Here is a 21,612-nt window from a genome sequence, read left to right as displayed (position 1 = left end):
AGTCTGGTAGTGTGATGCCCCCTACTTTGTTCTTTTTGCTTAGAATTGACTTGGCTATGCGGGCTCTCTTTTGGTTCCATATGAAGTTTAAGGTGGTTTTTTCCAGTTCTGCGAAGAAGGTCATTGCTAGCTTGATGGGGATAGCATTGAATCTGTAGATTACTTTGGGGAGTATGGCCATTTTCACGATATTGATTCTTCCTAACCATGAACATGGAATGTTTCTCCATCTGTTTGTGTCCTCTCTTATTTCGTTGAGCAGTGGCTTGTAGTTCTCCTTGAAGAGGTCCTTTACATTCCTTGTTAGTTGTATTCCTAGGTATTTTATTCTCTTTGTGGCAACTGTGAATGGAAGTTTGTTCTTGATTTGGCTCTCTTTAAGCCTGTTATTGGTGTATAGGAATGCATGTGATTTTTGCACATTGATTTTGTATCCTGAGACTTTGCTGAACTTGCTTATCAGTTTCAGGAGGTTTGGGGCTGAGACGATGGGGTCTTCTAGATATACAATCATGTCGTCTGCAAATAGAGACAACTTGACTTCCTCCTTTCCTATTTGAATGTGCTTTATTTCTTTTTCTTGCCTGATTGCTCTGGCTAGAACTTCTAATACTATATTGAATAGCAGTGGTGAGAGTGGGCATCCTTGTCTGGTGCCACATTTCAAGGGGAATGCTTCCAGTTTTTGCCCATTCAGTATGATATTGGCTGTTGGTTTGTCATAAATAGCTTTTATTATTTTGAGATACATTCCATCGATACCTAGCTTATTGAGAGTTTTTAGCATAAAGCACTGTTGAATTTTGTCAAAGGCCTTCTCTGCATCAATTGAGATAATCATGTGGTTTTTGTCTTTGGTTCTGTTTATGTGGTGAATTACATTTATAGACTTGCGTATGTTGAACCAGCCTTGCATCCCCGGGATGAAGCCTACTTGATCATGGTGGATAAGCTTTTTGATGTGCTGTTGCAATCGGCTTGTCAGTATTTTATTGAAGATTTTTGCATCTATGTTCATCATGGATATTGGCCTGAAGTTTTCTTTTCTTGTTGAGTCTCTGCCGGGTTTTGGAATCAGGATGATGTTGGTGTCATAAAATGATTTGGGAAGAATTCCCTCTTTTTGTATTGTTTGGAATAGTTTCAGAAGAAATGGTACCAGCTCCTCTTTGTATGTCTGGTAGAATTCAGCTGTGAACCCATCTGGACCTGGGCTTTTTTTGGGTGGTAAGCTCTTAATTGCTGCCTCAACTTCAGACCTTGTGATGGGTCTGTTCAGGGTTTCGGCTTCTTCCTGGTTTAGGCTTGGCAGGAGGCAAGTGTCCAGGAATTTATCCATTTCTTCCAGGTTTATTAGTTTGTGTGCATAGAGTTGTTTGTAATAATCTCTGATGATGGTTTGAATTTCTGTGGAATCTGTGGTGATATCCCCTTTATCGTTTTTTATTGCATCAATTTGGTTATTCTCTCTTTTCTTTTTTATTAATCTGGCTAGTGGTCTATTTTGTTGATCTTTTCAAAAAACCAGCTCCTGGATTTCTTGATTTTTTGAAGGGTTTTTTGTGTCTCTATCTCCTTCAGTTCTGCTCTGATCTTAGCTATTGCTTGTCTTCTGCTAGACTTTGAGTTTTTTTGATCTTGCTCCTCTAGCTCTTTCAGTTTTGACGTTAGGGTGTCAATTTTTGATCTCTCCTTCCTTCTCATGTGGGCACTTATTGCTATATATTTTCCTCTAGAGACTGCTTTAAATGTGTCCCAGAGATTCTGGTATGTTTTGTCTTCATTCTCGTTGGTTTCGAAGAACATCTTTATTTCTGCCTTCATTTCATTGTTTATCCAGTCAACATTCAAGAGCAAGTTGTTCAGTTTCCATGAAGCTGTGCGGTTCTGAGTTAGTTTTTGAATTCTGAGTTCTAACTTGATTGCACTGTGGTCTGAGAGACTGTTTGTTACGATTTCCGTTCTTTTGCATTTGCTGAGGAGTGATTTACTCCCAATTATGTGGTCAATTTTAGAGTAGGTGTGATGTGGTGCTGAGAAGAATGTATATTCTGTGGATTTGGGGTGGAGAGTTCTGTAAATGTCTATTAGGTTTGCTTGGTCCAGGTCTGAGTTCAAGTCCTGGATATCCTTGTTAATTTTCTGTCTGGTTGATCTGTCTAATGTTGACAATGGGGTGTTAAAGTCTCCCACTATTATTGTGTGGGAGTCTAAGTCTCTTTGTAAGTCATTAAGAACTTGCCTTATGTATCTGGGTGCTCCTGTATTGGGTGCATATATATTTAGGATCGTTAGCTCTTCTTGTTGCATTGATCCTTTTACCATTATGTAATGTCCCTCTTTGTCTCTTATGATCTTTGTTGCTTTAAAGTCTAATTTATCAGAGATGAGAATTGCAACTCCTGCTTTTCTTTGCTCTCCATTTGCTTGGTAAATCTTCCTCCATCCCTTTATTTTGAGCCTTTGTGTATCCTTGCATGTGAGATGGGTTTCCTGGATACAGCACACCGATGGGTTTTGTCTTTTTATCCAATTTGCCAGTCTGTGTCTTTTGATTGGGGCATTTAGTCCATTTACATTTAGGGTTAATATTGTTATGTGTGAATTTGATACTGCCATTTTGGTGCTAGCTGGCTGTTTTGCCCTTTAGTTGAGCTGGTACTTGTTCCTTTATATGTGTAGAGCCTCTTTCAGGAGCTCTTGTAGAGCTGGCCTGGTGGTGACGAAATCTCTGAGTACTTGCATGTTCCCAAAGGATTTTATTTTTCCTTCACTTATGAAGCTTAGTTTGGCTGGATAGGAGATTCTGGGTTGAAAGTTCTTTTCTTTAAGGATGTTGAATATTGGCCCCCATTCTCTTCTGGCTTGTAGGGTTTCTGCTGAGAGATCTGCTGTGAGTCTGATGGGCTTCCCTTTATGGGTAACCCGACCTTTCTCTCTGGCTGCCCTTAGTATTTTCTCCTTCATTTCGACCCTGGTGAATCTGACAATTATGTGCCTTGGGGTTGCTCTTCTTGACGAATATCTTTGTGGTGTTCTCTGTATTTCCTGGACTTGAATGTTTGCCTGCCTTGCTAGGTTGGGGAAGTTTTCCTGGATAATTTCCTGAAGAGTATTTTCCAGCTTGGATTCATTCTCTTCGTCGCATTCGGGTACGCCTATCAAACGTAGATTAGGTCTTTTCACATAGTCCCACATTTCTTGGAGACTTTGTTCATTCTTTTTTACCCTTTTTTCTCCAGTCTTGCCTTCCCATTTTATTTTATTGAGTTGATCTTCGACCTCTGATATCCTTTCTTCTACTTGGTCCATTCGGCTGTTGATACTTGTGCATGCTTCACGAAGTTCTCGTGTTGCATTTTTCAGCTCCATCAATTCACTTATATTCCTTTCTATTTTGTGCATTCTTGTTAGCATTTCGTCAAATCTTTTTTCAAGGTTCTTAGTTTCTTTGCATTTGGTTAGAACATGTTCTTTAAGTTCACAGAAGTTTCTTACTACCCACCTTCTGAATTCTGATTCTGTCATTTCATCACACTCGTTCTCCCTCCAACCTTGTTCCCTTGCTGGTGAGGAGTTGTGATCCCTTTTAGGAGGAGAGGTGTTCTGGTTTCGGGTGTTTTCATCCTTTTTGCGCTGGTTTCTTCCCATCTTTAAGGATTTATCCACCTGTCGACTTTGTAGTTGCTGGCTTTCAGATTGGGTCTCAAATCTTTCAGATTGACGTTCTGTTTGTTGATGATGAGGTTATTTCTGTTTCTTGGTTTTCCTTCTGACAGTCTGGCCCCTCTGCTGTAGGTCTGCTGAGGTTTACTCCAGGCCCTGCTTGCCTGGGGTTCACCTGCAGCAGCTGCTGAACAGCAAGGGTTGTTACCAGTTTTCTTCTTCTGCTATCTTTATCCCAGAAGGATACCCGCCTAGTGTCAATCTGATCTCTCTTTTATGAGGCGTCTTTTTGGATATATAGGGGTCAGGGAGCTGCTTGAGGAGACGGTCTCTTCTTTATAGGAGCTCAAATGATGAGCTGCGAGCTCTGTTGTTGTTCATTCAGAGCTGCTGGGCAGGTACTTTTAGGTCTGCTGCAGCAGAACTCATAAACTGCTTTTTGTTCCCAGGTGCTCTGTCCTAGGGATTTAGGGCTTTATTTATGAGTTTCCGTTATGCTGCCGCCTTTTTTTTTTTTTTTTCTTTCCTTCAGACCTGCCCAGCCCGGCAAGGAGGCAGCCTAGTAACTGTCGGCCTATAGCGGCTTTGCTGAGCTGCTGTGGGCTTCGCCCCGCTGCCGAGTGAACTTCCCTGCAGTCCTGTTTATATGGGTGTAGTTAGAACTGCTTTGGCGTTGGTGGCCCGCCTCTGTTGTGGCGGGTTGCCTTGGCAACGGCGGGCTGCCTCAGCAATAGCGGGTTGCCTTGGCAACGGTGGGCTGCCTCGGTAATGGTGGACGCCCCTCCCCCACAGAGCTGGACCGTCCTGGGCTCAGCTGCGCTTGCTGTGAAACTCTCAATCCAGAGTTCCTGGTTGCTGTTCTTTTGTGGGGGTGGGACCAGCCGAGCCTGATCGCCTGGCTCCCTGCCTCAGAGCCTTTTTTAAGTTGGTGTTCCGGTCGCCTGTTGAAGAGGCGCCAGGGTCTGTTTTCCCCTGCGGCCACTCACTGGGCTGGCTTAAACAGCGGCACTGAGGTTTGTGGCTCTTTTTTTTTTTTTTTTTTTTTCGCCCTGGAATCTACTGTCCTGGTTCTCTGCTCAGTCCCCTTTTTGAACCGGTGTATGGGCGACTTCCCGTGGCTCTAATCGCCAGCCAAAAGGGCCCCCGGACCGGTGTATTTTGTACGGAGAACCGCGGCTCCGGGGCGCTGACAAAGCAGCCGCGCAGGGCAAAGCAGCCGCGCTGGCCGGCACAGCCGCGCTGGCGACCATGGAGCACCTCTGCCTGGGAATTTCCTAGTCTGTGGGCAATAAAAACGCGGTGTCCACTCACCCTCTGCGCTTTCACTGGGAGCTGCAATCCTGAGCTGTTCCTAAACGGCCATTTTGGATCGTCCCCCACACAGCTATTTTAAATTCTCATACCTGTTTCTCCAGGATTGGTCTCTGGTCCCTTATTTAGTTCATTTAGTGAGGTCATGTTTTCCCACATGATGTTGATGTTAGTAGATGCTGTTCAGTGTCTGGGCATTGAAGAGTTATGTATTTATTGTAGTCTTCACTGTCTAGGCTTATTTGTAACCATCTTTGTTTTAAGGCTTTCCAAGACAATTTGGAAAGACCTGGGCGTTGTGATCTAAGCTGTTATCTGCTCTAGGGGGCAACCCACGCCCAGTAATGCTGTAGTTCTTGTGAACTCGCAGAGGTATCACCCTGATGGTTGGGACAGGATCAGAGAGAATTCTCTGGATTACTAGGCAGAGACTCTTGTTCTCTTCCCTTACTTTCTCCCATACGTACAGATTAACTCTGTGTGTGTTTGTTCTGAGATATTTAAAGTTGGGGGTGGAGTGACACAAGCACCCCTGTGTCACCACCACAGTGGCTGCATTGGGTCAGACTTGAAACCACCACAGTGCTGGGTCTCACCCAAGGCCTGTTGGAACCAGTTTCTGGCTACTGCCTATGTTTGCTCAAGGCCCAAGGACTCTACAATCAGCAGGTAGCAAAGCTAGTTAGGTCTGTGTCCTTCTGATAGGGCAGTGAGGTCCCCAGTCTCCATGTGGGTCCAGAACTGCTGTGCAGGAGTCAAGGACTAGAGTCAAATCTTAGAAGTGTACCTGGTGTTCTTTCTACTGGATTGCAGCTGAACTGACACTCAAATCACACAACAAAGTTTTTCCCACTCTTTTGTTCCTTGTCCAAAGACAGAGGAGCCTGACCTCATAGCCAGCACCACCCCAGGTCACATGGAGTTTTGCCATCGATGTTCCCTTAAAGTCCAAGGTCTTTTACATCAGCTTGTGGTGAATGGTGCCTGGCCTGAGACACACCATTCATGTCAGTGAGCTCCCCACTGGCCCAGAGCAGGCCCAGAAAATGTCATCCAAGAGTCAAGTCCTGGAATCATAAACCACAATAGTCTACTTCGGGCTCCTCCTCGCTGTGGCCGTGCTGGAACATAAGGTGCAAGACAAAGTCTCCTTGACTTTTCTTTCCACTTTTCTCAGACGGAAGTCTCTCTCCATAGCCACGACAGCTGCAAATGTCCCAAGTCTCACCTGAAGCCATCACATCTCAGAGGCTTACCCATGGCCCTCGATGTAGTACCTGGCTATCAATGCTGGTTATTCATGGCCCAACGTCTCTTCAGATAGCAGGTGATAAATTCTGCCAGCACTGCGTCCTTGCCTTGAAGGCACTAGGTTCCTTTCTGGCCCAGGGCCTGTCTAAAAATGTGAGTCGGCAGCTAGGGGTTGAAAAGGGGGCTTCATGACTCTGTTCATTGTCCTGCCTTGTTGTGGCTGAGCTGATATCCAAGATGCATGATGAAATCCTCCCCACTCTTCCCTCTCCTCTCCTCAGGTGGAAGAGGGGCATCTCCTTCAAAATCTCAAGCTGTGCACTTTGGGGTTACTGGTGGGGTGATGCCAACATTCCCTTGACTACTGCAGCTGATGTCTCAGTATGGTGCATGTCCCCCTAATCCAGTGCCCCTGGGCCTACTTCTGCACTATGCCTAGCCTATGAAGTACAGACCTTATGGCCTAGACTGCCTTTCAAGTTTACTTGGAGACATGGATTGTTGTAGCCCTCAGTATCGAGGTTTATGGGCACTCAAATCAGGACTGCTGGGATCCGTGGTTTCCCTGCAGCCAGGGCTGGTTTAAATGCTCCTGCTGTGGCCAGCCATCAGCTGTGTTTGGTCTGGTTTTTCTTTCTGCTCTAACAGGACAGCTCTGAGCTCAGTGCCTCACAATTGCTGTGTTTTCCCTCCCCCAGCACCCAGAGACGCTCTCAGCACCATGCCTCCACTCCCAGGGTTTCGAGAGTGGGTGTGTCCGTGATTCATGACTATTTTTTGTATCTCTTCAGTGCCTCCTTCAGCAATATGAAGTTAAAACCAGGTAAAAGAGTTATCACCTAATTGTTGATTCTTATGAAGGTGTTTTTTGGTGCAGAGATAGTTGTTAACTTGGCGTCCTGGTGGGGGACGGGGAGAAGAGAATGATCTGTGAAGCCTTCTATTATGCCATTTATATACACCCAGTCCTCATTGTGTGTTTTGCTTGGGATGTTTTGTTTTTTTGAGATGGGTCTCACTCTATCAGCCAGGTTGGAGTGCAGTGGCACAATCTCAGATAAGACTTCCCCACTGAGATCTTGTACTCCTTCTAGCAGAGAATTCCAGTATTAGGAGGAGACCCATTCTTGTTGACTCATTTGGGCCTTTGAATTGGAGTCCTAGAGAGGCTGACAGTGACCTGGCTTTCTCAATAGAGTGATCCTGGGTGCTGAGCAAAGGAGGGAACCCAGACTCAGAGAGGGATTGCAATCTCATGTGCCTGAAATCCAGCGTAGCTTCACAAGAACATTCAAATCACTGCACGTGGGTCAAACTATCAACTTTTTCAACATCACAAGAATTAAAGGAAGTCCATGCTTTCAAGACAAATAGAAAACTGGTTTATTTGTCCTCTGCACAGATCCCTACTGAGGACACCACCTCCAAGCCACTACTGCTGGTATGACTCCTGAGGCCTCTGGGGCTGCATAATGGCTGCGCTCCCAGTCCCAATGCCTTGTGTACAAGGATCTTCAGAGGAGAGTTGCCCTCACATCCTTCGGGCCATTTCCAGCCCATGGGAAGGTGTAGACTGGCCCAGAATTAACACACAGTCTGAGAAGGAAGCAGTAGGTAATAGCATGGCTGAGGCTCCTTCCATATGCTCACGCTTACCCCAGAAGTTTGCAGCCTTGAGTGGCCACCTAAGGTGACAATGCACCCAGGAGCACTCTTTGGTCCCTGTTTCTCAGCTGTGTAACTTGAAACTTTCCCAGCAACATTTCCAGAGAGAGGAATCCTTTCCCAGGAGAATTATGGCCAGGAGATCATGAAGAAGGTGGGATTGGTGCCCTACTGACCTGAGAACTTTATTTCTTTCTCCATGATACATCACCCCTCATAGCACACCCCAAATCCATGCAACCATGCACCCAAGTCCCGGCTTCATAGAGCCTTGGTTGGCCTTGGAGAACTCCAGTAGAGAATGGCATCCACCAGGAAGGTGGGCATGTAGCTCACGGGAAGGTAGAAAAGTTTGGCATCCCAGCCAGCTGAGTAGCGAGTGCGGGGGTGGCAGGCAGTCAGTGCATGCTCTATGCAGTTGGTCACCAAGGACAGATCCTGTGTGCACTTATGATCGAATTGTTCAATTGACTCCTTATCTGTTAAGAATGAGAAATGATCCATGTATATTTCCACCTGCAACCAATCCTGCTTTGAATTCAACTTAAAATGGAAAGGTTCTAAGAACTCACTCCACAACCCCCAGGCAAGCAATGCCTCAAGTCTACTTTATCCAAATTCCCTGAGTTGGAGCCCATCCATGAGAAAGTAAGAAGTGTTCCACACTAAGCCACGTCTGTCTCTATTTGGGAATATCTGATCTGCGTAAATGATGGTCTCCACGCATAGTAGAAGTCTCAGCACACAAAAACCAGCTGTCTCTAATGCCAGCTTGTGATCAGGCCCCTAATGTCTTCCTTTTCTGGCTTTATTTTGCTTCTCAAAATAACGACGGGTTCAGATAGACACTGGTCCCAAGTTCTAAGAAGCCTGGACACTTGCTTTACGTGACCAGTTGACCACACAGCATACATTATGGAAATGGGGCTAAAGGTCTCCACTTTGTGGGGCAGGGAGAGCCTGGAGATCAAACTCTAATGCCCTTCAGACACCAATGGTAGGCCAGGGATTCCCCACAAGGGTTTGCTTCTCTCCCTGCTGTCCACAGCTTACTCACAGGATGTAACGAAATTCTCGCCATAGATCTGCTTGACCTCTGGCCTGGCCCGGTCCCAAATATCCAGGAAGCTCTTAAAGATTCTATCCTTATTGGCTATAGCAGTCTTGAAAAAGCCAGGCTCAATCATAGCCACCTTCACCCCAAAGTAGGAGAGCTCCCTCCTGCAAGACAGAGAAACAGAGGGGGAAAGCCTTAGGGGCCTTAGAAGGTAAAACACAAAGAATAAAATATCCAGGTCCAATTCTGACTCTGGCAGTTTCTGACGAACAGATCCATTCAGGGAAGAGGAATCATTAAAGAAACTCTCTGACCAGGGGCCCCTCTGCCACCCAGCACTCAGGAATGTGCTTCCCACTGAATGGCCAGCCCAATCCAGAAAGAGGATGATGAGAGCTTCACACATGAAGACAGAAAGGGATCTCATGAAAGGGCCTTACAGGCTGGATTCAAGGAACTCCCTGAAAAAGCCTTCCCAACAAGGACAGGAGCAGGAAGACCTGGGTGGGCCCCATCCCAGAAACATACCTGAGGGAGTCGGAGAAGGCTTCTACGCCATACTTGGAGATGCTGTAGCCTCCACTGAAAAGTGTTATCCGGCCCAAGACACTTGAGACGTTGACCACACGGCCCCTGGCCTTCCTCACTAAGGGCAGCAGGTTCAGAGTCACATCAATTAACCCCAACAAGTTCACGTCCAGTATGGTCACAAAGTCCTGCTTGGTCAGCCACTCATTGGGGGCAACGGGCAAGGCAATACCAGCATTATTCACCAAGCCCCAGAGTCCTGGGACAGTGGGGAGATGAGAGAGCATCACTGTGTTGTGCCTGTGCAGATGGACACAGGGTGCAATTCACATGACAACAAAGTGAAGGCAGAATGACAGGTGTGAGAGGGGAGGAGGACATAGCAAACAACACCACGGTATCTACAGGCTTGGGGACTGGGCATTTGGCAGCTGGTGGGCCACAGAACCCAGGTCCTTCTCCATTTACTCTTCAGGGCCCAGCCCACTGCCTGAGAGACAACAAGCTATTACCCCTATTTAAGCATTACAGGAAATCATGTTAAAGAGATATTGTCCATGTATTAGTCTGGAAACATGAAGATCCATGTTTGGTTACTTAAACATTAACGTTGCCTTGCAGACATTACAGACACCTGAATTTTCATACCTTACATAATGAGTATTCAACATCTGTTGATGAAATAAGAGACAAGAGAAGGGCCGGGCGAGGTGTCTCACACCTGTAATCCCAGCACTTTGGGAGGCCGAGGCAGGAGAATTGCTTAACCTGGGAGGCAGAGATTGCAGTGAGCTGCGATTGCGCCACTGCCCTACAGGCTGGCGACAGAGCAAGATTGCATCTCAAAAAAAAAAAAAAAAAAAAAAGAGAGAGAGAGAGAGAGAGCTGGAGATTAGAGAGGAAGAGTAAGGGAGAGACAGAAGAGAGACAGGCCTGAAATCCTGTGCTTGGGGGAACTCGGAGGAGATCCTGTGTTTGACCTCAGGGCACTGGTCTTCAAACATCCTGCATTGATATCCAGTAACATTCCTAGAGAAAGTGCTGGAAAATTCCAATGCACAGGCTTTGGGGACGAGGCAAGGCTGCCTCACCCCACCCAGTACACAGACTTCACCCTCTGCCCCAGAAAATGTCACCGTCTCTTCCTGCTGCATCAGAAGCCCACTCTCCAACTTTCCCTGCAGTCCCAAGTTCACTCAGCTCTGGGAAAATCTCTCTGGAAGATGTAAACACACAATCCCCAGGACTTCACGTCAACAGTTTTCCACTCACAGAGCTAGGGAGCAGGAGCACAGGGTCCCTTGAGTCAGGACAGGGGGTGGCAGTTGTTGATCTGGAAGGGTTGGCCCAGGCATATGAATCTGTCCCCTGCTCAGAAACAGGCCCTGCTCTGAAACAAACGCAGACTCCTCCACCCAGACATCTCATTATCAAAATTGAATCATTACCCACACATACATGGATGTTGGCAAATCAAAGTCCATCAAGATGACATTTGTGATGATAAACAGTGGAAGGAATTTCATATCCAACCACTCAGTATGGATTACAGAGATAAGGCTATTTGGAGGACACAGTTTTCTACATCATTAGATACAATTTTATAAAAATGATCATTATGGTAGAAGAATGTTCATCTTCTCTATAGAATATAAGGTGACAGAAACTAAGAAAAAAATAGAATCTTAATTATGTAAAACTGTAAAAAGGACTTATATATGAACAATTTCAGGGAAATTTCATTTTTATTCTTTTCAGTATTTTCCACAAAGATCCTATTCTGCACTTATTCTTACATAAAATAAATTCATGTTCTTTCTTCACCTGTAATAATACAGATGAATTAGTGTAGTGAAAGAAAGAAAGAAAGAAAAAGTAATCCCTTACTACTTCAGCCTTCCTTAACTCGTCCTGATGCTGATACCCTCCTCTGAAGATGAGGATGGTCGTGGCTCTTGGTGGACGCCAATGGGCCCGGCAGGAACAAGGTAAAGTGCCGGGAACACGAGCCCGGGTCCAGCACAGCCACAGCCTCCGTGCACACCTGCAGCCCTGTGCTCCCTTCTCAGCGTCCTCCAGCAAGTCTCCAGATCTCTAGCCCAGGCCCTCAGCGTCAAACAACCCATGACTCCTGCTTAGAATGGAGGGGAGAGGATAGAGAGGAATTCTGGAGAGAAAATTCTCATCGGGGCAGACTCTCCCCAAGACTAGACACCTCCATTGTTGGAAGTGGGCAAGGATTGGAAAGACATGGAGCTCAGGCCAGCCTAAGTGAGAAATACCAAGAAGCTACTGCTACTCCAGCCTGGAAAGACACTGTAGAAATCTTCCCAGGAAGAAGACAGGAGGCGGCCCCTTCACACAGAAGGTAGATACAGACAGGGATCTGGGTGGTACCTCTGTCCCCCAAGCGCTCCTTCACCCACTGAGCGGCTGCAGCAACACTGTCCGTCTTGGTGACATCCAGGGTCACTGTCTCCAGCCTGTCTGAAGTCTGGCGCCTCAGCCGCTCCGCTCCTTTCTCCGTCAGACACGCAGCCAGCACCTGCAGCCCTCGTTCATCCAGCTGTCTTGCCAGTTGGTTCCCGAAGCCCGAGTCACAGCCCGTGATGAACACACACTTGTCTCTCAGGTGACTCACCACCTGCCTCTCCCGGTACCAGCGCAGAAGGTAGTACAGGCCCACGAAAACTGCCAGGTAGAGCCACATGCCTTTGCAGAGGACAGACACAGACAGAATGTGGGGGAACCCAGAGTCTGGCCTCTGTTCACACAGGAGGACTTAAGAACACAGAGGGCGGCGCCCTCAGGCACTTTGGCAGGGAGTCCTCACTTTCCACCCTGATCGCTGTCTTTCTGCCAAGTATTTATTCTGGCTCCACCTCGCTACTCTTTCAACTGCTTTTGCAAGTATTCATGTGTGCCTTTGAACACCACAAGTCCTGCCAAGTAGAAAGATATTATGACTCAGCAATGTGTCCCTAGTCCCCTGATTTCTCTCTGCCTTGCTGTGGCATGCTGTGTCCATGCAGGAGCACACATATGTATTCACACAAGAACATGCACAGACCACACAGGCTCACACACAGCTGCCCACACACACTCGCCATGCCAAACACACCCCTCCCATCAAAGTACAAGGGTCAGAACTGTCTCTACAAAGCTCCTATACCAAACCTCCTGGTCCATGACCTTCAGAACACAGAAAGACCTTATTGGGCAGCTACACATGGTTTCCAGGCCCCTTAAGCAGAAACCCCTCTTTGAGCTTGAGTTTCCTCATCCTGCTCAGCACCCAGAATCAATCACTCCTCAGAAAACTGGGACACCGTAGGCTCTTTAGGATGAGAAGGAGAAGGGAAAAGAGTGGACAGGAACAGGTCCTGTCCTGCTATAGTAGTTTTCTGGGGCAGAAGCAGTGCAGGATCCTACAGGGGAAGTCCAGCCTCAGAGGTAAAGAAAGTGGGGGGAAGGAACGGAGACTTGGAACCCACAGGAAGGAAACGCCCAGGGCTGCTGGGAGGAGGAATGGGAGAAATTACACATGCAGCTGTCACAGGGCTCACATACTCACCCCTGGATATACTCTATGCCCAGCCCTGGGTGCTGCCCTCTGCCCTCCCCTGCCAGGGCCCATTCCAGAATCTTCTCACTGACCAGGGCTTCCTTCAACTGCATGTTCTCAAGGGCCGAAATGCACAGAGACATTTCCCAACCTTCACGTTCACTGCTCCACTCTTATTCATCCTGAGAGTAACGGGACCCTTGCTGGGGTGGTATCTGCTCCCCAGACACTCTAGTCAAGAGCAATTACAGAAAGTCCCAGAGGGGGCAGTCAGAGGGAGGAGGCATCTGGGAGACACCCCCTCACCCCAAATGTGAAATCACCCAGATTTGCCTGTGGCTTGCAGACTTCCTCCCCACTACCTAAGTCCTTTGACAACCAAAATGTGTGACTGGGGCTTAAGTGTCAGTCATGAGATTTATATCTCAATAAAGTCAGGCTGTCATGGAACTGCACTGAGGTCCTCTCGCCCTGCACAGCAAAGCCAAACACTGACATCAGGACAGCGACAAGTGAAAGGAGCTAGTTATTGCAGGACACTAATCAAGTATAACCAGGCAGCTCAGACTTAAGAACCTAAGCCCCTATGGCTCACAGGTAATGGTTTTTCAAAGCAGGGAGGCAGAACTTACAGGAGAAGTCACAAAGCAACACCTGGAGGATATACATTGCTGTGACTTAAAAAGGTGGGACATCTTGCAGACTGAGGTCAGGGAGCAAGTCCTAGGTGAACCAAAGATTTTCTGGTTTGTGGTTGGTTTAGGAGGCAAGGCTTTGAATAAAAATTTGGGATCAGCAAAAAAGAATATTAGTTCTGGCTTGTGGATGTCACCTCCTCCAGGCACCTCAGGAAGGAATTTAGAATGAAGGACAGCAGTCAGAATGAGAGGCATCAGCACCCCTTACCTGAGCTCTTAGTGCCAGGGGATTCACCTGGTGAAGGTCTGGATTTTTGTTTTTTCTGAGACAGGCTCGCACTCTGCTGCCCAGGCTAGACTGTAATGGCATGAATATGGTTCATGCAGCCTCAACCTCCTGGACTCAAGTGATCCTCCCGCCTCAGCCTCCCAAGTAGCTGGGACTACAGGTGTGTGCCACCATGCCTAATTTTTTAAATTTTTGGTAGCGACTTGGTCTCACTATGTCGTCCAGGCTGATATGGAACTTCTGGGCTCAAAGGACTCTCCCATCTCCACCTCCCGAAGTGCTGGGATTACAGACTTGAGGCACCACCCCCAGCAAAGGGGTCTGGGTTTCTGAAAATCATTTAAGGGACGTGTATGTGTTACGATGTTATCTTTGGCTGCAGTAGAGAATCAAACTGTCGTGTGACTCTAACTTCCTTGACTTGCTGTTGTTTTATGGTACTATTACCTTCTTGCTTATCAAATTGTTCACTGACTTCTCAGGGCTAGATAAGTATCGGGAGTTTCCCTTGAAGAGTCTCAAGATTTTCCTTTATTTTCATGCTTGTGGAAAGAGCAAAACAGGGCCCTAAGAGGGGTCCCTATTCCCTGACAAGTGCACATCCTGGAAAAACAGGAACCAGAGACATATCTGTTCCTGTTTTTCCAAAAAGGTATTCAGGAGGTTCAGTATTTATACATCTCCTTAAAGCGGAAAGAAATGTAGGTAGAGGGGCAGGTAGGCAGGCAGGTGAATGGTCACATTTCTGTTAGACTTTAGTTAGCGCCCGGCAAAGCACGGCTTACATACGGTAAAGTGGAGGTGTGAGTTGGTGTATGTATTTATGGGTTATTTCTGTATTTATATATTGATGGGGTATGTGAAATGTTTTGATGCAGTCATGCAATTTGAAATAAGCACACCATGGACAATGGGGTATCCATCCCATCAAGCATTTATCCTTTTAGTTACAATGAATCCAACTATACTCTTTATTTTAATATGTACAATTAAGTTATAATATAGTCACTCTATTGTGCTATCAAATAGTAGGTCTTACTTATTATTTCTATTTTTTACTACCCATTCACCATCCCCACCTTCCCCCGAGTCTGCCACTACCCTTCCCAGCCTCTGGAAACCATCCTTCTGCTCTCTATATCCATGAGTTCAATTGTTTTAACTTTTAGATTCCACAAATAAGTGAGAACATGCTGTGTGTGTCTTTCTGTGCCTGGCTTATTTCACTTAACATAAAGATCTCCAGTTTTGGCCTGACACAGTGGCTCACACCTGTAATCCCAGCACTTTGGGAGGCCGAGGCAGGTGGATCACCTGAGGTCAGGAGATCGAGACCAGCCTGGCCAACATGGTGAAACCCTGTCTCTACTAAAAATACTAAAAATTATCCAGGCGTGGTGGCACGTGCCTGTAATCCCTGCTACTCAGGAGGCTGAGCCAGAAGAATCACTTGAACCCAGGAGTCGTGGGTTGCAGTGAGCTGAGATCACACCATTGCACTCCAGCCTGGGCAACAAGAGTGAAACTCCATCTCAAAAAAAAAAGATCTCCACTTCCGCCTCTTGTCCTCTCCACATTAGCTCCAGGCCTCACTAGTGGCAAGGGCAGGATGAAGCTGCACCGCTGGGAAGAGTCCGTCCAGGAGTGTGCTTGGCTTGGAGGCCCACACTGCCGCCGCCCAGAGGTCGTTCTCCAGAGTTCACCTTGCCCTTGAGTTGTGCTGAATGCCCCACCCCAGGTCTTTTTCCCTTCTGGGTGTCACTGCTGGGAGGGAGGTTGTGTTGTGAGCCCTCCCGGTTCTCACCTAGGCTGGCACTCATCACATCCTGGTTTTGGTGCAGCTGCCAGCTCTCCTCTGGTTGGGCCTTTCGAAGGCTCCACCTCCCATTCTGCGACACGGAGGGGTTGGGGCTTATTTGAATGCAAGAGGTTGGTTTGCTCCTGGCTCTCCATTTCTAGCCTCAGTTGCCTACAGGATAGTAGTCAGGGATGGCCAGAGGCATATATCTAGCTGCCACCCAGCATTCCCACTTTTGTGAGTGACCCATCCATCCATGACCAGAGGGATATTTTTCTGCCTTGGCAGAGGAGGAGGAGTCAAGGGAACAAGGCAACTCTCTAGGCAAGCTGTTTCCCCAGCATCGGTGCCGGCAGTGGGCACAAAGCTATAGATCCCAAGGGCCGTCCCTGAATTACCAGGCCAGTGTTGCCCCTAGTGTCACTGAGTGGTCCCCTGCTGGTTTGTTGGAACTGAAGGGAATCCAGGTTGGCAGAGCTGGAGGGGAGCAGGATTCTCGGAGCTCTGCAGATTCAGTTGCAAGTACTGGGAAAGGTGCATGCTAGAGACAGAGTGCCCAAGACCTGCTTGAGGCTAGCCCAGTGAAGAAAAACCCAGAAACTCATGTTTCTAGAGGTCAGTCTGTCAGGCAGGAAGGACCCAGGGTTTGGACCCAGCTTCAATCCTCAGGCTCTGAGGTTCCCCAGGCCAGGAAAGGCCAAGGAAGGGGCCTGGTGGTGCTCCACCTCCAGTTCTTTAAAGATGCTGCTTTTTATTCTCTTAATCCCTTCAAGCGGGTGCAGACTGGCTTCTAGTTAACAGCTGGAAGACACTCCTCCGAGACTTTACCCTTTCTGGCCCAAGAGAGCACCCAGAAGGCAGTAGGACCTGGTTTTTCAGGTACTGGGAACGGGGCTCGCTGCTTGGACTCTGCTTAGGGTTGGGACGGTAAGTATCCTGCCACGAGGCTTTACCCGCCCCTCTAGTCCCAAAGCTGATATATTCTGGTTGTCACAGTTTCACTGACCCCGGCTGCAGCCATCTGGAGCTGGTGCTGTAGGTGATCATCTGGTACATTGAGGGGACCTGTTTGCTGCCTCCACTGTATAAGCTGTCACCTTGGGAGACATGGAAGAGAAGGTGGTGGGCCAGTCCTGTGTCCTCCTCCACCTCCACTTCCCATGCCCCTGCATTACCCATCTGTGTTTCTTGTGCAAAAAGAGAGGAAGAGGCATTAAGGGATGAAGGGTGATTATGTATTACTTAACCATTTCTGAATAAACATTTGTTATTCCAAAAAAAAAAAAAAAAAAGATCTCCACTTCCATCCATGTTGTTGCAAATGACTGAATCTCAATCTTTTTTTTTTTTTTTTCTGGATGAAGTCTTACTCTGTCACCCAGGCTGGAGTGCAGTGGCACGATCTTGGCTCACTGAAACCTCCACCTCCTGGGTTCAAGTGATTCTCCCACCTCAGCCTCCTGAGTAGCTGGGATTACAGGCACGCACCACCACACCTCAATAATTTTTGTATTTTTTGTAGAGATGGCCAGGCTGGTCTCAAATTCCTGACCTCAGGAGATCCACCTGCCTTGGCCTCCCAAACTGTTGGGATTACAGGTGTGAGTAACTGTGCCTGGCTGAATCTCATTCTTTTTATGGCTGAGTTGTACTCCATTGTGTATATGTACCACATTTTCTTTATCCATAATCTGTTAATGGAGGCTTGGGTTGCTTCCAGCATTCTCCAGAGACTGGGCTCTAACCACGGGCTGGATCCTCTAACCCTGGGCCCAGCCACAACCACTCTAGGACTTCTGCTCTGGAAAATGGAAAGCTCGAGCCCCTGAAAATAAAAGTCTTGGGAATGTTCCCAGTTAGCAGATGCTAGGTCTCCTCTAGTGACACAGAGAGAGAAGAAACAAACAGGCACAAGCCGGGATCGAGGTGGTACCTCTGCTCCCCACGCACTCCTTCACCCACTGGAAAGCTGCAGCAATGTCTCTATCTTGGTGATGTCCAGCGTCACCGCCTCCTGCCTGTCTGAAGTCTGGCCCCTCAGCAGCTCGGCCTCCTTCTCTGTCCTACGTGCAGCCAGCATCCACAAGCCTTAAGCCTCCAGCTGTCTGGCCAGTAGGTTTCTGAAGTCCGAGTCACAGCCTGTGATGAACACGTACTTGTCTCTCAGGTAGCTCAGCACCTGCCCCTCCCGGTACCAGGGAGAAGGTGGTACAGGCCCAGGAGGACTGCCAGGTAGAGACACATGGCTTTGCAAAGGACAGACACAGACAGGCTGGGGTGAGTCTGGCCTCTGTTCAGACAGGAGGACTTAATAACACCGACGGCTATGGTAGGCAGGGAGACCCCCAGGCATTTTGGCAGGGAGTCCTCACTTTCCTCCCTGATCACTGTCTTTCTGCACCATTTTTTATCCTGGCTTCATCTCTCTGTTCTTTCAACTGCTTTTGCCAGTACTGATGCACACCATTGCATACCCCAAGTCCTGCCCAGTGAGTAGATATCACTACTCAGGATTGTTCCCTAGTCCACCAATGTCTCTGCCTTGCTATGCCTACTCAGGTGTCCACAGAGGTGTCCACACAGGTGCCCATACACAGACACCATGACATACACCACTCTGATCTACAAGCAAGGGTCAGAACTTGTCTCTACCTATATTATGATATGGTTTGGACATTTGTGCCACCAAAATTGCATGTTGAAATGTGGTCCCCAATATTGGAGGCAGGGGCTGGTGGGAGGTGTTCGGTCATGGTAGTGGATCCTGCATGGCTTGGTGCTGTCCTGGAGATACTGGAGTAAGTTGTCATGGGATCTGGTGGTTTAAAAGTGTGGGACCTCCCCAGCTCTCTCTCTTGCTCGCCATGTGACAAATCAGCTCCCTCTTTGCTTTCTGCCATAATTGTAAGCTTCCTGATGCCTCGCCAGGAGCCAAGCAGATGCAGGCGCCATGCTTATACAGCCTGCAGACCCATGAGCCAATTAAATGTTTTTTTAATATAAATTACCCAGTCTCAGGTATTTATTACAGAAATACAAGAACAGCCTAACACACCCTGTATACCAACATTCCTGGACCATGGTGTCCCTGAACACACACTTTACTGGAAAGCTACACATGGTTTCCAGGCACATTAGATAGAAATCCTCTGATCCTGAGTTTCCTCATCCTGCTCAGTACCCAGAATCAATCACTCCCCAGAAAAGTAGGGCATAGTCAGGCTCTCTAGGATTAGAAGGAAAAGGCAAAAGAGTGGACAGGAGCAGGTCCTTCCTGCTATAGTAGTTTTGTGGGGCAGAAAGGGGTGGAGGACCCACAGAAGGAGTCCGACCTCACAGGTAAAGAAAGGGGGAGAGAAGGGAATGGAGACTTGGAACCCACAGGAAGGAAGTGCCCAGGGCTGCTGGGAGGGGGAATGGAATGACTTACTCAGGTGTCACAGGGCTCACCCGCTCACCTCCAAAAATGCCCTGTACCCAGCCCTGGATGCTGGCTCCACTGCCCTCTCCCCTCCCACATCCAGGATCTGGACCCCTCACACACTGAGCGTCTAAAAGCATTGCTCGTTTGAACAAGGACAGAGGATGCTGTGTCTAAAACCTTGCCCAAGCAGGATATGAACCCTAGTAACTGGAAAGGTATTATTTCAGTTTATATCAGGGTATTGATGGACAGGAGAGATCTTCTCCTCGGGAGACTACAGAAAGGGGTACAGGCTGGACCTCACTGCTGTCCACGGAGGGTCCCTCCAGGTGAGGTCAAGGAAACCATTTCATAACCTGGGGGCAGGTGTAAAGGGTCAGGGAGCTGGAGAAATAAAGGTGGACAGAATAATGCAGAGTTTTTTTGTACTGGGCGTTTTTCCCACTGTCCACGTTTGCCCAATTTCTATTACATAATTGGAGAAAGAAGTGGAGATGGACTGGGGGCGAGGAGGAGAGATTTCCTGCAGAAACCAGAGGCTAACAAAGAGCCGCGCGCCCCCTGGTGGTTCTTCTCTAGCCCTGCAGTCTCGACGTGGGCATCGGCCTCGGATTGGCCAAGGCTCTTCAACCCATCCTAGTGGCCACTGCCTCCAGCGTCAGGACGCACCCATATCCTCCTGCACGGATATCCAAAGAAGGAGGGAAACAGCAAGTCTGCTGGCTGGCAAGAGACTGGATTAGTGTTAAGCAACATGAACGGTGCCTTGAGTGTGCTGCATACTAGAGGTTTGACAGACTCAGAGACCCCTGGGGAAGACCGAGTCCAGTCATTTTTGTATTTCCAGCCCCTGGCTGTGCTAGCATCTAGCAGAGATGAATGAATGTTGGGGTAGATGACACTGCAACATCTGGTTTCACTTTCCATTTTCATCACTTTTTCTTACATCATCCAACAACATAAGATTTCCTAAAGCCTCCATTTTTCTCATCTTTATAACAAGGGAGGAGAATCAAGACGAATTTGTCAAGTCCTCCCAACTCAAATTTCAGGGAGTCTAAGAATCCGTATGCCTTTATTAAAATGACAAAAACTTAGAAAGATGGGATCTTGGGAAGCACTGGAGAATTTCCGACCAGCACACATTAGGTGCTCAACAAAAGTTGATAAAAACAGAAAAAATCTAGAATCAAGAGACTTACCACATCTACAGAGAGGCTGGGGGAGGGGTGCAGATCTGGAGATGGGAGAGTGAAGGAGAAATGGAAGCTGGGGGAGACAGGAGACCAAAGGAGGGAGAAGAGTAGAGGCATGAGGGGAGGCTGCTGGTGCTGCAGGCCGCAGAGGAATATTAACAGTATCTGGGGCCTTTCCAGTCTCTTATCAGTCTTCTCAAGCTTCCTCTTCCTGAGACTAATGTCACACCCTCCCTTTTCACTCTTGGGAAATCACAGAGGAAACAGTTGTCCTTCATCTCGTGAAAGATAGGGGGTGGGAAACAAAGACATTCACTTTCCCTTCTCAAATCCCTCCGAGATTATCCTACAAATCCCTCAGCCTTCATGAAGGAGACATCTCCTTCCTCATGTAAGAAATTTCCTAGAATTCTCAGGGCTGAGTCAGGTCCACAGAAGTGGGTACCCAACGTTGATTTTTTTTTTTACCCTGACGCCAGTCCAGGAAAAGCTCTCCAAGGGTCATCTTTTTTTAAGTTTTTGGACATCATGGGCCCTTAGAGAATCTAAGGAAGGTTATAAGCCCCCACAAAAATGCACATAACACAACAATCAAAAACTTGCTTATGCTTTTCATAGCATTCACACCTAAAACCATTAGCTGCATGGAATCCAGCTCTCTTGAATCCTTGTAATATGGGCTTATTGAACTATCGGCTGTGTGACTGGGCAAGTGATTTAACGTTTCCGTGCTTCAGTTTCCTTGTTGATGGTAGTACCGACTCCATGAAGTTGTTATGAGGATTAAATGAGGTGATACGGATAAAGCCCCTTACAACTGTGTCTGGCCAATGGTGCATATTTGATAAACATTAGCTCTTACTGCATCTCTTCTGTGGTAATTCATAGTGACATTTGGGAATGTTCTCACCCTTCTATGTAAAAAAACCACAACCCCAGACAGCCAAATAAAAGAGAAAACTCACATTGATCTAATTCAGAGAGGAAAAATTGGCTGGTGGTAGTAGGACTAGAGAGGTCTCTCAATGTCATTTCCTCAAAAGCGGATTCCTTTTTCCTTATCCCCAAGAAGTGGAAAAAGGGCATGCTTATATATATTATCTCATGTATCCCTGTAATAACCTGTAATGGAAGCATCATAATCCTCACTTTACATATTAAGATACCGAGACTCAACTCCTATCTCTCACCAGACACAAAAATCAACTCAGGATTAAAGGCTTA

The 21,612-nt window shown here is 47.4% G+C and overlaps 1 protein-coding gene across 1 annotated transcript; it reads right to left on the bottom strand.

The window, feature by feature from the left end:
* Positions 1-7,587: 7,587 nt before the first annotated feature.
* Positions 7,588-12,768, bottom strand: RDH16 (retinol dehydrogenase 16). The gene is made up of 4 exons (XM_032290231.1): positions 11,876-12,768; positions 9,479-9,737; positions 8,951-9,114; positions 7,588-8,372 (listed from the first exon to the last, which is right to left on the bottom strand). The coding sequence occupies exons 1-4, from the start codon at positions 12,186-12,188 to the stop codon at positions 8,155-8,157; spliced, it is 954 nt and encodes a 317-aa protein (XP_032146122.1). The 5' UTR covers positions 12,189-12,768; the 3' UTR covers positions 7,588-8,154.
* Positions 12,769-21,612: the final 8,844 nt, after the last annotated feature.

This window comes from Sapajus apella, unplaced genomic scaffold (assembly GCF_009761245.1).
Source record: "Sapajus apella isolate SASKATOON/1434 unplaced genomic scaffold, GSC_monkey_1.0 scaffold2, whole genome shotgun sequence".
NCBI lineage: Eukaryota > Metazoa > Chordata > Mammalia > Primates > Cebidae > Sapajus > Sapajus apella.
This window is presented reverse-complemented; position numbering and strand designations above follow the sequence as displayed.

Coding starts and splice junctions, on each gene's coding strand:
- RDH16 (XM_032290231.1), bottom strand. CDS start 12,188: ATGTGGCTCTACCTGGCAGTTTTCGTGGGCCTGTACTACCTTCTGCGC. Junction 9,738..11,875: donor GGAGCGCTTGGGGGACAGAG/GTACCACCCAGA, acceptor CCACTGTCCCAG/GACTCTGGGGCTTGGTGAAT. Junction 8,373..8,950: donor CGAGAATTTCGTTACATCCT/GTGAGTAAGCTG, acceptor CATTCTTAACAG/ATAAGGAGTCAATTGAACAA.